The sequence below is a fragment of the Odontesthes bonariensis genome, chromosome 21 (genome assembly GCF_027942865.1).
Source record: "Odontesthes bonariensis isolate fOdoBon6 chromosome 21, fOdoBon6.hap1, whole genome shotgun sequence".
Lineage (NCBI taxonomy): Eukaryota > Metazoa > Chordata > Actinopteri > Atheriniformes > Atherinopsidae > Odontesthes > Odontesthes bonariensis.
Genome location: NC_134526.1, coordinates 12,689,516 through 12,702,406, shown reverse-complemented (window position 1 = coordinate 12,702,406; position 12,891 = coordinate 12,689,516). Strand labels below are relative to the sequence as shown.

Genomic DNA, 12,891 nt, shown 5'->3' with positions numbered 1-12,891 from the left:
CTTTTTGTTCAATATCATCATCATCAGCATCACCAAGATTCTTGTAATGGTGGAAATAAAAGCCACAAAAATGTATTTGTATCTTTAACAATGCACATGTGCTACTTTATTACAGTCTGCACTGCAGAAAGCCCACTGGTTTAGGTTTGCAAAAAACAAGACTGACATGTTAAGAGGTTAGAGTGCTGTACACTACATCCCTTCTGAAGGTAATGACAACCTCTAAGAAGTGAGACCTAACAAATTAGTTAAAGTGATAAACCTGATTTATGAGGTAGTTTTCTGCAGGGGCACCGCTTATGCATGCTTCTAAGACACCACACACTGGGAGGGGAAAGGCGGAGGTGGAGAACAGAGGGAGGGAGTGATGGTGAGAGAGGGAGAGATTGAATGAGAGGGACAGAACGAAACTGAGAGGAGCCACCACAACAAAACTTCTCTAACTATCAAGGAAGTAGATCTGCAGTGCATCTGTCTTTTTCCTCCACGCATGGCTTCCTAGTTCCAACAAGCAGAACTTCTGCAGTCTAAAGTTCTGGGTGCGGAGGCAGACGGGGGTGCCCGCTTTGAAGGATGGGGCATTTAAGGACCAGGTCGCACAAGAGAATACAGCTATTTGTTTTTGCCCTTCTTCATCTAACAACGACTCAAGCCGGTAAAGTATCCCACTGAACACCTGCAGTTAAACAATAAGGAGGTTCAGGCAGGTTATAGATGATCAAATAAGTCAAAATGTCGATGAAAGTCCCACCAGTTGCTATAGCTTGAATGATAAACCGTTCCATAATGTAAATGTTCAAGTTTATTTTTTGTTGGCGCCTCAGTTCCCAACGTTGTTTCCAGCAAAAACGATTTTTTTTTTTTTTTGCGCGCGAAGGCATGATCTTCACACTCTTATCTATTAAGATTGACTTTGATTCTGCTGTCTAAGGCTGATTTCTGTGATGTGAGGCTGTGCAAATGTTTTGGTGATGCTGCAACTTGTTCAGCGGAGTCGCTTAAGGCTCACATTGAAATTGCGAAATGGCTCAAATTACTTTCGGAAGTTGCTGCAAAATCTCAAAACTCTGCAAATGACCGCATTTATTCAATTTATTTTGTTACACTTGGGCCTATCGATTCTCAACGTCCTTGCGCGATGAGCAGATCTGGACGGAATCAACTGTTCTTGCTGTAACTGCAGTTTCATGGAACATATTTCCAAAGCTTGAATCTGAATGCGTCCTTTCTGAGTCAGTTACAGTTTCAGGGGATGCAGCCTGTGATGTCATATTTGAGTTTGCCTGTGACCGGCGTCGGTTTACTGTGAAAAGGTTTAACGTTGGCTTGAGAACGAGGTGAATGGCTGAACACTGAAAGAACTGAGTAGATTAAAATTCCTGTCATGGATCTGTTTAATGTGCCCTCTGTTTGGCATAGGTCTTTTGGGAAGGAGCTCAGCAATAACTCTCTTACAGACATAGCCATGATTATTCTGGCAAAGGGAAATATTTGACGTTTCATAACAGGCTCCGACCCACGACACATTTCACAGTTACTCGTGAGATGCAGTTAAGCTACAAAAAATACACTTTTTTCAGCTGGCCACCTGCAAGAAGATGACTTTTGGTCTGTGTCATCACCTGTGGCTGCCTCTCTCTCTGTGTTCTGGCATCCATCTGAAGATGTTCACCAAGTGATGGCACCCACTTTGTGCTGTGTATGTAATTCGACCCCCTGCTATCTGTCACCCACATGGTACCTCATGCTCTATGACTATGCAAGACAATATTGAACTGGTGCAGACTTACTTCCTTGCAGGTGCCGCAGTTAAGAGAGCCATTGATGGAGTGACATGTCTCAACAGCAGTAGTGAACCCCGTGGTCTTTAAGGTGCTTAAAGATGTTTCATTTCACTCATGGCTTTCCACATGCACCCAGTTTGTGGCTGGCAGGATTTGTTAGGTCTTACTGACTGAAATGAAATAATGGCAGGAGGAAATGAGCCAACCAACATAATCACATTCAAGTGGCACAGTGGCTGCTGTGTCCACTGCTAATGAGGGCCTGCACAGTGAGAGGCTGGGATGATTTCAAAGTGCATGAGACATATGGTGGTGCAGATACCACAGTCTTAGATATGTGCTCATGGTTGATAATTCATTTGTGTCTCTGAGTCTTTGAATTTTCCACATGAACATGTGTGTGTATTACAGTGAAAGAATGTTTTCCCATGTGCTTTCTGTGTGTGTTCAGGAGACATGAGAGCACTTTGTAGTTGTGTTTACAGACAGGAAGTGGGACATTCTTGCTCACGTGCAGAGTTCATTTCTGACAGAATCCTCTGTTTTTTTGCCACAACGGATTTGTGTCCAGTTTTCTTTTTCTCCCTTTGTTTTTCAGTTCAATTCCAAGTCTGGGGATAGGGAGAGTTTGTTTTTATGTTATATGCCTTATTTTTTTTGTTTTGTTCATCTGTCTCTTTCTACCCATGCCCTGCCTAATCCCTAACTGGTTCTCTGACAGGGGGAAATTGTGCATACAGGCCCCTCACTGTGTACTGTTACATCCAGTCTTCTTGCCAGTCCTGCATCAGACTAACATATGAACATAGCAAGCCTCATTTTCCTTTGATCCATCACAAATGAGTGGCAAATGAAAAAAAATGAAAAAAGGCAACTAGATTTGGCATGGTTTAGATTTGGAAAAGATGAATAAAAAATGTTAGTGTTCTAGTTCTTTCTTGTGATTGTGTGTTTGTTTTAATTCAGTGAAAACATTTAACATGGGAAGAGTCAGATATGCTGATGTCTGTCCCTAGCTGCTGACACTCTGAGTGTCGCATAGAGCTGCTGTTCAGACTTTTTGATGAGCCAAACTATTTGGAATTCTCCCAAGTCTTTAATATGTAGAAATGATGCTTAATCACTTTGTGGTGCCAGACTGCAATCTATAGTATTCAACACACATCTGCTTTCCAGAAAGTCACTTCCCCTTAGGCTTCTCTGATCATTGGAAGCTCCAAGCAGCTTTCTGTTGGACTAGCTGGAGATGCTTCGTGTGGAATGGCAATGAGCAGACATCAGAGGAGCTTACTTCTTTGCCGTGTCCCTTTATATGTCATCTGTATCTTTATCCCAGTTTACGAGCTTTATCCATCACATTCACATCACACTAGAGGTCAGAGTAGAAATAGTTCCTACAGAAGCCATATGCAGATTCTTTAAAACAATTTGGTGGCCTGACTCATTATTTCTTTACTTTTCTGAACTTGCCAAGTATCCTTAAGTTTAGACTTAAAGTGACATTTCTCTTTGTCTGTAGCATTTATGGAGCTCTGCTTTAATTTCAGCAACTTTGATTACACTATGTAAGAGCTGCCTTAGTGTTATATCTCAGAGACTAAATGACAATTTGGGGTTGAAGTCTGAATGTAGCTGGACATGTGCACGTTTGTTTCTAAATATTCCTTTGTGCCTGTGTGCCATATGTGTGGCTTTTGATATGAAACTGTGTCTCAGCGCTTGTTGTACTTGTTGTGGTTGTTCTATGTTAAATAGTTTGAGAACCTGCTGTCCCTTTTAGCTCTTTAGGGGATTGTGATTAGAAATTAGGTCACTCTGTGCCAATGTTAGGCATGCATTGGAGATTATGTTTATGGAATGGATTTACTTTTGTTAAAGAAAGTCTTTACAAATATAGAGGTACAAACGTCTACACTTCTGTGTGTTTGTGTGGAGCGGCTGTTTGGTGTGGGGCCTTGAAGGGCAGGTGTTTTCTCTGTGGGCCCAACAGCTTTTGGCTTGCCAAACCATGGAGACCACGGAGAGTAAAGAATTTAGTGCTGATGTGAACTGGAAGAAAATGTGTAATGGATTCCAATCGAATCCTTTGGCGTCACCACCAAACTGGTATGGGCATTAGCCTTCACAACAGGACATAGTCACTGACCCACATTCAGCACGGCACTCTGAACAAGTTCAATAATTTTGATAAATGCTTTCATAGTTCAAACTTTCATTTGCTCATCATATAAATATTGACGGTATTAATTTCATAATACTTTGGTTTTACATATTACATGGTTGAAATGGTTCCAAGCTTTAATATTAGGTACTATTGGTCACTTTGATCTACACTTTCATTGTCTCTAATAAGTATTGATGGACAGGTCACTCACCAGTCCATTACACAGACAGTCAAACAATCGAGACAAACAACCATGCATGTTTACACTCACTCCTAGGGTTGATTTAGAATCACCAGTTAACCATTCATCTTTTTGGATGATGGGAAGAAGCTGGAGTACAAACCGAAGCTTGCACAGGGAGAACATGTAAACTCCACACTCCACCAAGAACGGCCAAAGTCGTTATTCAAACCAAGACTATGTAATAGCAAAGTGTTATACGCAAATATGAAAGGGCAAAGACTTGACTTGCTCCTCAACTGTCAGTGGCAATTGAAAACAAACTCAAACACTATGCATTCACTGCCATGGAAATACCTGCCGCTCAGTTACTTAACTCAAACTTCAAAAATTAATTCATGCTTTGACAGAGTGTTAGAATAAATATAGTCTTGTCACTGTTATTCACAATATGCCTTCCATAGAATCCCCACAGTTTGCTTCTTTTTTTCAACACGTAAAATAATAAATTGATGTGGAGAGAGATTTTTAAAAGGATAGAGGTCCAAAGTGCTTTTAAATTTCCACAGTGAATGCCATAATTGAGCTATATGACAGCAGTGAATGCAGATTGTTTGCTCATTCTGGTCTGTCCGTGTGCCGAGTTAGTTGGTAATATTCTGTTCGTGCATTTAATTTTAGTTTTCCTAAACTTATTGTGTTCTTGTGTGCACGAACTGGTGTCCCAGACAGAAAATCACATGCAGTCCTTATTAGATTATCTCTTCTTAGCGCCCGAGAGAAAATGTGTTTGTATTTACTCAACTACTTGCACTGGATCTTTCATTATTTTGTCATTATTAATCACCGTTTTTTCAAGCTTGGCACCCTTGACAGTTTTCTGAAGAAAGTTTCTATCAACAGTGGGTTTTTACAGTGTGAGTGTTGCATATCTGTGAGTCTGTGTTTTTTTTTTTATTTCTGTTTGATGAGGATATGTTTGTATATTTGTTACAAGATATGTGCACATCTCCAAACAACAATTTGAAGTTCAGATGTTAGTTCTTTCCTTCCACTCATTTCAGGGTGTGGCCCTAGATGCTATGGGAATATCTAACTGCCCAGATTTCTTTTTGGCTTAATTTCTTGTTAAAATTCCTCCCAGTTCCCAGACTCGATAGCTTTTGACAGTGTAGTACTGTGCTTGTGAGAGAGGGGTATTTTCAGGCAGGGCTTTGGAGTGTAGGTGGTGTGAGTCATGAAGAATGTCTTCAGAGACATTTGTTTTAGAAACACAGAGAACACATTATGTACATGTATGACTGAAATGGTGCTGAGTTATGTGACCACAGGGCATGAAAAGAATAGGTCAAGAACCATTGAGATGGACAGATGAAGCCTGTCTGGTGGCATTTGATGGGAATAAAGCTCAATCTGTAAGATGGACCGATTAGATCTTTTTTTGTGTCAGGAAAACTCTGTCTGTCACTGCTGCTTGGCAGTTGTGGGAATTTGATAGATTAAAGCACCAGAGAAATGAAAGAGAGCCCGAGAAATGTGTTATGGCTAAGAATCTGCATAATTTTCACAGTGATCTGTATCTGCATTGTAATGATTTGCTGGTCTGTGCATGTTAAATCCGTTCAACAAGCATTGGCGGACATCCATGAAATTTCTGAACTGTTTGGCCCCTTCTCAAGTACTCTGACCTTTTTGATGTGATTGGAAAACATACTGAGTCATCTGTCCCTTAGAGATACTATAATGGAATGAACATAGCTTTAAATGGTGGGGAAATATTTGTTCATCAGTAGCCATGATTCCCATTTGAAGGAAAATAAATTGACAGTTGAGGAAAGGACCATGATGAGCCTAATGAAATGCATGCAAAACTTGTACAGACAGTCAGTGCTGGAGGATAAGTATAGAAGCTGCAAGAATTGGCATAACTCAAGGTGACTTAATGGATCCACAGCAGGGAAAAGATAACATTCTTTCATTGACATTGCATGGATCCAGACTACTAATGGAAACCATCCATTACTCTAGGCTTTTCTTCTTGATGCCTTGTTAGAAGTAGGGAAACTGTGAAACTAGGAAATACTCCACAGAAACGTGTATATGTTTCATTTGGGCTATTCTTGTATCCAGCTATCTTTTGTTATCGTGTCAACACCAATTAAAGCTTCTTCTTTGCAAGTCCAATGCAGATTTTTTTTCCACATGCTCTGAATCAGTTTTTTAAGTTATTTTTCAGTTTATTTTATTTCTATGTTGTTGGGTATTGGATGCCAATTATTTCCTGCATATTTTATTCCAGATAACTGTAGAAGCAGTGTCTTTGTTGAAGGAGTTTCTGGGGCTTGTCTCAGATTTCCCCTGTGGCACCGCTGGCACTTCTGATTGTTCCTTTTTTGTCTTTTAAGAGTCAGAGGTCAATGGTCTCCTGTCAGCCCACAGCTAAGACATTAACCGGGCAACAGCTAACTTAAAAACTCATGGCAGAAAATTCTTTTATGTGATTCAAGGAGTGCATTATAATATTCTTGGGTTGCTTGAAATAGAATAATTACGTTAGCTGCTGTGGATGGGCTGACATAAATTTGAGGATCATGTATAATTGAACTCACATTGCTTCAGTTTAGGAAAATTTTTTAGAACGTTATCGACATCCCTACCTTCTGACATCTCTTCCTCTTTGTGCATGAGCATGTTTTAGAGACAGAGAGAGAAGGAGCAAAATAGAGGGAGAGAAAGTGCAAGTGTATTGGTTTCCCACTTTGACAAAGAGACAAACGTTCCACTCAGTTAACCTAAAGGAAATTATGATTTGCAGTCGACTATCAAATAAAGAAACATCAGAGCTGAAAGCTCATTTGGGATAAGATAAGGACACCCATTTCAGTGAAATATTAGAGCCCAGATACAATACGAAGGACACAGTAAACTAAAAGTGCTTTGCCAAAAATATAGATGCTCAGATATTTAGATAAAACATTCAATAAAAAGGTCAAGAGATGGTCTGGGGCACCATGTCTCTACATGCTTTCTTCTTAGGACAGCGTCATGGGAGCATACAGGGATGGCCAAATCGCCTTGCTGACTTCAAGCAAATGTCATTTAGTTTGATGGAGAATTTAACCAATCAATCTGTTAGATGTTTTTTGTTATTTGTTTGTTTCATTCAAAGTTAAATACCTAAATAATCAGCTTTCTATTATTAGTTAGTAATATTTGTAATTGGTTCGTAAATTCAAATTTACATGCAAACATGAGTTCAAAAGAGTTCATTCAGTTGGCGACAATTCGCATTATTACTCAATTCTCAGTAACTTGAGTTACTGAGAATAAAATAGTTGTGAATTGCTTAGTTCCCTAAGCAATTCACAACTATTTTATTGGACATCACAACCTTGCTCAAAATATTTCACTCTGTGTCAGTAAATTTGTCTTTGCCACCAAAATGCTGACTGCTGGCAGTGCTGTGCAATACAAGAATGAAAGATTCTGTGGGCACAAGTTTACTTGGAAAGTAAACACTGCACAGTACTGTACACAGAAAGGAATTTGAACAGTTGTATTCATCAGATAATTATTTGTGTAGGGATGTGGTGCCAGTGCTATAAACAGAGAATGAAACAATGATAGTTAAGTCATATGCCATGGAAAAAAAATATCCCAAAATAAGATCTATGCCTAAAACCTAATGCCAAATAATAACAAAATGAAACAATATAACACAAAACAGGAATACAAAACATTCCATATGGAATGATGGCTCAAATTATGATGATGCTACAGTGGACCAGTTATATGTTATATTAGGCTGAACTCTCTGACTCTTCAATAGTGATGGTTATGATTTGATCATGTTATACCTCCTCTTTGTCTTTCACACAAATGTTGCTGCTTTGTAGGGTGTTTCTGTCTTCAAAACTATTGGTGATTGTGCTTTGGACATGTGCTATACATATGGCTCTAAACTTAATTAGCTGAATGTGTTGGTTCATTCCTTTAAGGTACGAGATACACGGTAAAACTAACTATGATAGTGTCCAATATGTGTAAAAGAAAATAATATCAGTGTATTCTTTGTTTAAGTGTTGGTGATTAGGATGTTTTTTTTAAGGTCTGTTTGTACATATATATGTTATCCCTTGACATTTAGTACTTTGTCTTCTGTTAGTGTAAACAGAGCAGATTTAAAACTTATCCTACATTACCGCCTGTATTTGAGCATTTATTGCCTAGAACAGTTTGAGGATTCAGTTGTTGTTTTTCTGCAATGTCTGTAACCATTTGATTTGTATGTCTTATTTATTAGTCTGTATAAAATCAAATGTAAAGCCATGAGAACTTAAATACCTTCAGATCTGGAACTTATGTTACCTGCCTTTTATAAATAGTAACCCATTTACAATCTCTTTATCATGTGTGGGAGCTGAGAGAGTGAGCTGTTAAAGCTCCTTTAAATAAACAGCGTCTGCTTTGCAAAGAAGTGATGTCATAAAACCTACCACTGGGTTTTTCTGTGAGCAGTGTGTTGGTTAAAGTAAACTCTCTCCACGTGTTTAATTAACAAGGAGAATAAAAGGCAAGCTCTGAGCAGCGAGAGCTACAGGAGGCAATTTGGGTTTAGGATCCTCGTTTCAGATGCCTGGAATGCTAAGTGCTGAGAGGCTCTCTGTAGCAGCTGGTGGGAGGCTGGCTCTGCACAAAGCTCTGATCCTGGTTAACGCTCACAGCAGCACTTTATCAGCAGACATCTAATAACATGAACAACAGACTGCAAATAAAGCACAGGCACGTTGTAAGGACAGAAATCATCCACGGCGAGGAATCTCATTTCCAAAGGGGCAACATTTGCTGTAATAAACATAATCAGACCATTTATACATTTGCACCAAATAAATGTCTCTGAACAGTTGGTTTAATTGGTTATCCTGCTTGCAAAAACAATCAATTCAAAAAAATAAATAGATGAAGGTTTCAAGAGTTTTCATTAGAATCTCATCAGTTATCTAGAGGGCATTGAAGAAATGTGGCTCACTCTGTCTAATTTCAGTCATTTCTGCCCTTTCACACAATACCTGAAATAAAGAAAAAATGCATAAAGATTTAAAAACGTTTGAACGCAATATTTTATGGTTTAAAGCAATGCTTGTTGACTTGTTCAGGGCTGTAGCAGTGAGAATATATAAAGAACCAATGGACTTACAATCGTAAAGGATTCAGATTGTGATAAATGGGATGTGGATGCTTTGTTTGCTGGCTTGTGAAGGGTGAACAGTGTGCAGGTGTCAGCTGTCAGGTGTGCTACTGCAGGATTATGAGTTAGACTGCGTACCACCCTTATCCTATAATAACAGGCACAGAAGCCTGGCCACCTGCCGCCACATCTCAGAGGAGCTTGTCTCTTCCGACTCCTAGGAAGCAGGAAGGCACCACACTTTAAAACCAGCTTCCAGCCACACTAAACCCACCTCTTCAGCTCAGTAACAACCAGCACTTAACTGATCGAGACATGAGAGGGCTGTCAGACTAGCAGAATTTAAGTGTTAAAATGACAAGAGTGAAGCATGCTGCTGCAATCTGCTACAAGCTTCACTCTATCAGAAGTGTTTTTAAGAGCTTTCTGTTGCTAGAAATGGGAATAAGAACAAAACAGGAAATAAATCGACTTAACAATAACTTGTTCAAATAAGCAGAAATAACTACAATCTGTGAGCATGAAATGAGAGAACAACCTATTTCCTCGATCTGCACCACACCTAGAGGCAGGTGGTTAATTTTCTCTTCATTTTCATTCCCAGCTGATCCCATTGATGTTCTGCGAGTGCTGGAGCTGTCAGAGACCATGGAGGGGGTGTCCTTGGAGGCTGGTCTCTGCACCAGCAGGAGAGACACGGAGGAGACGGACCTGGCTTTCAAGATCAAAAAGATCCAGATCAGCGCTCCCACTAAACAGCTATTCCCAGGTAGTGTCTAGACAGTTTTTTTTTCTACAAGACTACATACAGAAAATCCTTTCAATTAACTTCAGTAAAGGAATACTTGAGGATACCTAAAAATAGCAGAGAGCACTAAAATGTATACCATTGGTGAAGGATTATTCTCAGTAAAACTGTTAGAAAAATGACTGATCTCCAGTCTCTTATCCTCTTGGCCCCTTTCATGGGCAATATTTACAGTGGGTGGTGTCAGCATGTTATAAAATGTCTGCTGCCTGCTATGCATTCTTCTTTATGACTTAACAACTTCTAACTCCTTTACTTTCCTCTCCTCCTTTCATCCAGATTCCAAATTTCCTGAGAATTTCTCCCTAATGGCTACAGTGCGAGCTAAAAAGGGCTCCCAGTTCTTTCTGCTTTCGGTGTATGATGACAAGGGGGTGCAGCAGTTGGGACTTGAAGTGGGCCGGTCACCTGTCCTCCTTTATGAGGACCAACATGGGCAGCCCGCCCCAGAGCTTTACCCAATCTTCAAGAAGATCAACCTGGCAGATGGAAAGTGGGTAGTATAAGGGTCTATAACTTCTGTACTAAACCAGATATCAGTTGACCGGACCCGGTTGCTGATGTTTGTGTCTAATAGGTGCACTATATAACTATGCACATTTTCCAAACTTTGACAAGCCTCGGAGTGGGTCCTCACATATCTGCTTTATACTGTACAGCTCATTCAGTCTGCTTGACCTTAGTATCTTTAAAGGGAATAAGATGGTTGTGGAGTGCTTGATGCAATGATTTGACCTTATCAAAGCAGTTAAGGAAATCACTCCTTCACAGCTTCTCAGCTTCTCTACTGGTCTCCTTGAGTGGTGTTAAAAAAGTCTGCTTACATTCCTGATTCGGCAAATAGACATTTCACCATTCACAAAATCCCCCACCTCAAGATTCTTTTTATACTTCCACCACAACACTCAGCTGTTGGTTCATTTTCTCTCTTTGATCTTTCAGATGGCACAGGATAGCCTACAGTGTGCTGGACAAGACTGTGACCCTTTACTTGGATTGTGAGAAGGCAGAGACCGTGGATCTGCTGCGAGGGGACAATGCTATTGTCAGCACAGAGGGTGTCACTGTGTTTGGAACAAGGTTGCTGGATGAAGACGTTTTTGAGGTAGGGTGTTATAAAAGGACAAAGCACATTATCAGTTGTTCATTTGGGAGTTCCACTCTCATCCAGTCCAGTTTTTGTATTTTCATTGTTTTCACTTAAAGCCTTTTCAGGTGTGATAATTCTAATTTGAATTTGCGGATACAGAGGCGAGACTGTGCTGGTAGTTGCCACCAGTTTTTTTTTTTTTTTTTGTGTATTTCTGCATTGGGATAGACAAAGGAAAAGAAATTCAGCACATTTACATGTAAAAATAACTCACACTATACATATTGTTCAACTAGGCCATTTAATCATGCTATTTTTTTGTCCCACCAAACAAGCACAGGACGGAGGTTTATCTATTGACCAAAGTTTGTGAGGTTCCTTTGTGATAGGTGGTGAAATGCCGCTTTCAGATTGTTAGTATTGGGCTTTGCTGGTTGATATATTACATCAGAGACTAAAAAGACTGACAAATAATTTAGCTGGCAGCAAATTTGTATTATGCTGAGGACCGAATTGGACAGCTTTGAGGTTCTGAACATTTCACACATGCTGTAGGATTCTCGCTTATGACTTTGTTTGTCAGCCTCTTGGGCCTCTCTTTGTTTATGTATTAGCAGTGCAGTTCATCCACAGCGCTGCTGACTGGAGCATTTCTAGATGAGTGGAGCAATTCAAATCTGGATATTTTGGTGATACAATTCTACAATGTTGTCATGCTGGACAATGCTAATGCTAATCTTTTGCTTTCTTTTGAATTCTTCCTAAGATCTACACAACAAACACTTCAAGCCTAATTTTGGGCAAACGTGAAAAATTTTAATTTTGAACTTTAAAAATCATCCTGTATATCCTCTACTGTATATATTATAATACAATATATATGCCAGTCAGATCAGTGAAATGGCAGCAATGCTAATATATTGATAATTTAGCAAGGGCCATTTTAAAAATAGAATCATTTACTTGTCAACCAAGAACAAAAGCAGAAAAATATATATTTAACAGCGAGAAGGGAATATACTGTTGAGGCACGCCCAGTCTCATAACTTTCATTTCAAAGTCAAGAAATGACACATTCTCATTTGGTTTAGGGACTGAATGTGTGTAGTTTAGCCTTGTATTGTGATGGTCACGCTCATCTACTTGAAGAAAAATTACCTGCCCTTTTTCATCACAGTATCAGAGGACATGCCTAGCTAAAGATGGAAAGATAACTTAATATGCATTAAAAACCCTCAAACTAAACTCTGGGAGTGATATCCCGTCCTCTTTTTCAGTGCTTCAACCTTTACTGTCAGTCATTCCCTGTACTTCCCATGACAATACCCAGCCCCTTCTCCATTGTCATTCCCAATGAGCCTCCACTAAATCTCTCACCAAGAGCATGAAATTGAGATCAGCTCAAGCTCCTTCCCCTTCCATGTCCTCGGGGTACTGTGTTTGCTCAGCAGTAGAGCAATGAAAAAAAATAGAGAAGGATAAGTTATTCAGTTTTGCAGCAGTAAGAGGTATAAAGTTCAGAGAGACAACCATCTTCTCAGCCCCCTCTCTCTCAGTTTTCTTAGATTTATTTCACAAAGAAAATGGACTGCATTAAAACTTAAAGTACAGAGGAATGGTTGTTATAACTTCTTATTAGCATAGAAGTAGCAACAGTAGCTTACCACTAGCTGCTC

The 12,891-nt window shown here is 39.6% G+C and overlaps 1 protein-coding gene across 1 annotated transcript in view; it reads left to right on the top strand.

The window, feature by feature from the left end:
* Nucleotides 1-375: 375 nt before the first annotated feature.
* col5a3a (collagen, type V, alpha 3a) overlaps nucleotides 376-12,891 on the top strand; it is a 44,209-nt gene continuing 31,693 nt past the window's right edge. Inside the window, exons 1-4 of the mRNA XM_075453918.1 lie at nucleotides 376-655; nucleotides 9,922-10,086; nucleotides 10,405-10,618; nucleotides 11,068-11,230. Coding sequence (XP_075310033.1) covers nucleotides 574-655; nucleotides 9,922-10,086; nucleotides 10,405-10,618; nucleotides 11,068-11,230 — 624 coding nt within the window. The 5' untranslated portion in view covers nucleotides 376-573. The remainder of the gene's footprint in view (nucleotides 656-9,921; nucleotides 10,087-10,404; nucleotides 10,619-11,067; nucleotides 11,231-12,891) is intronic.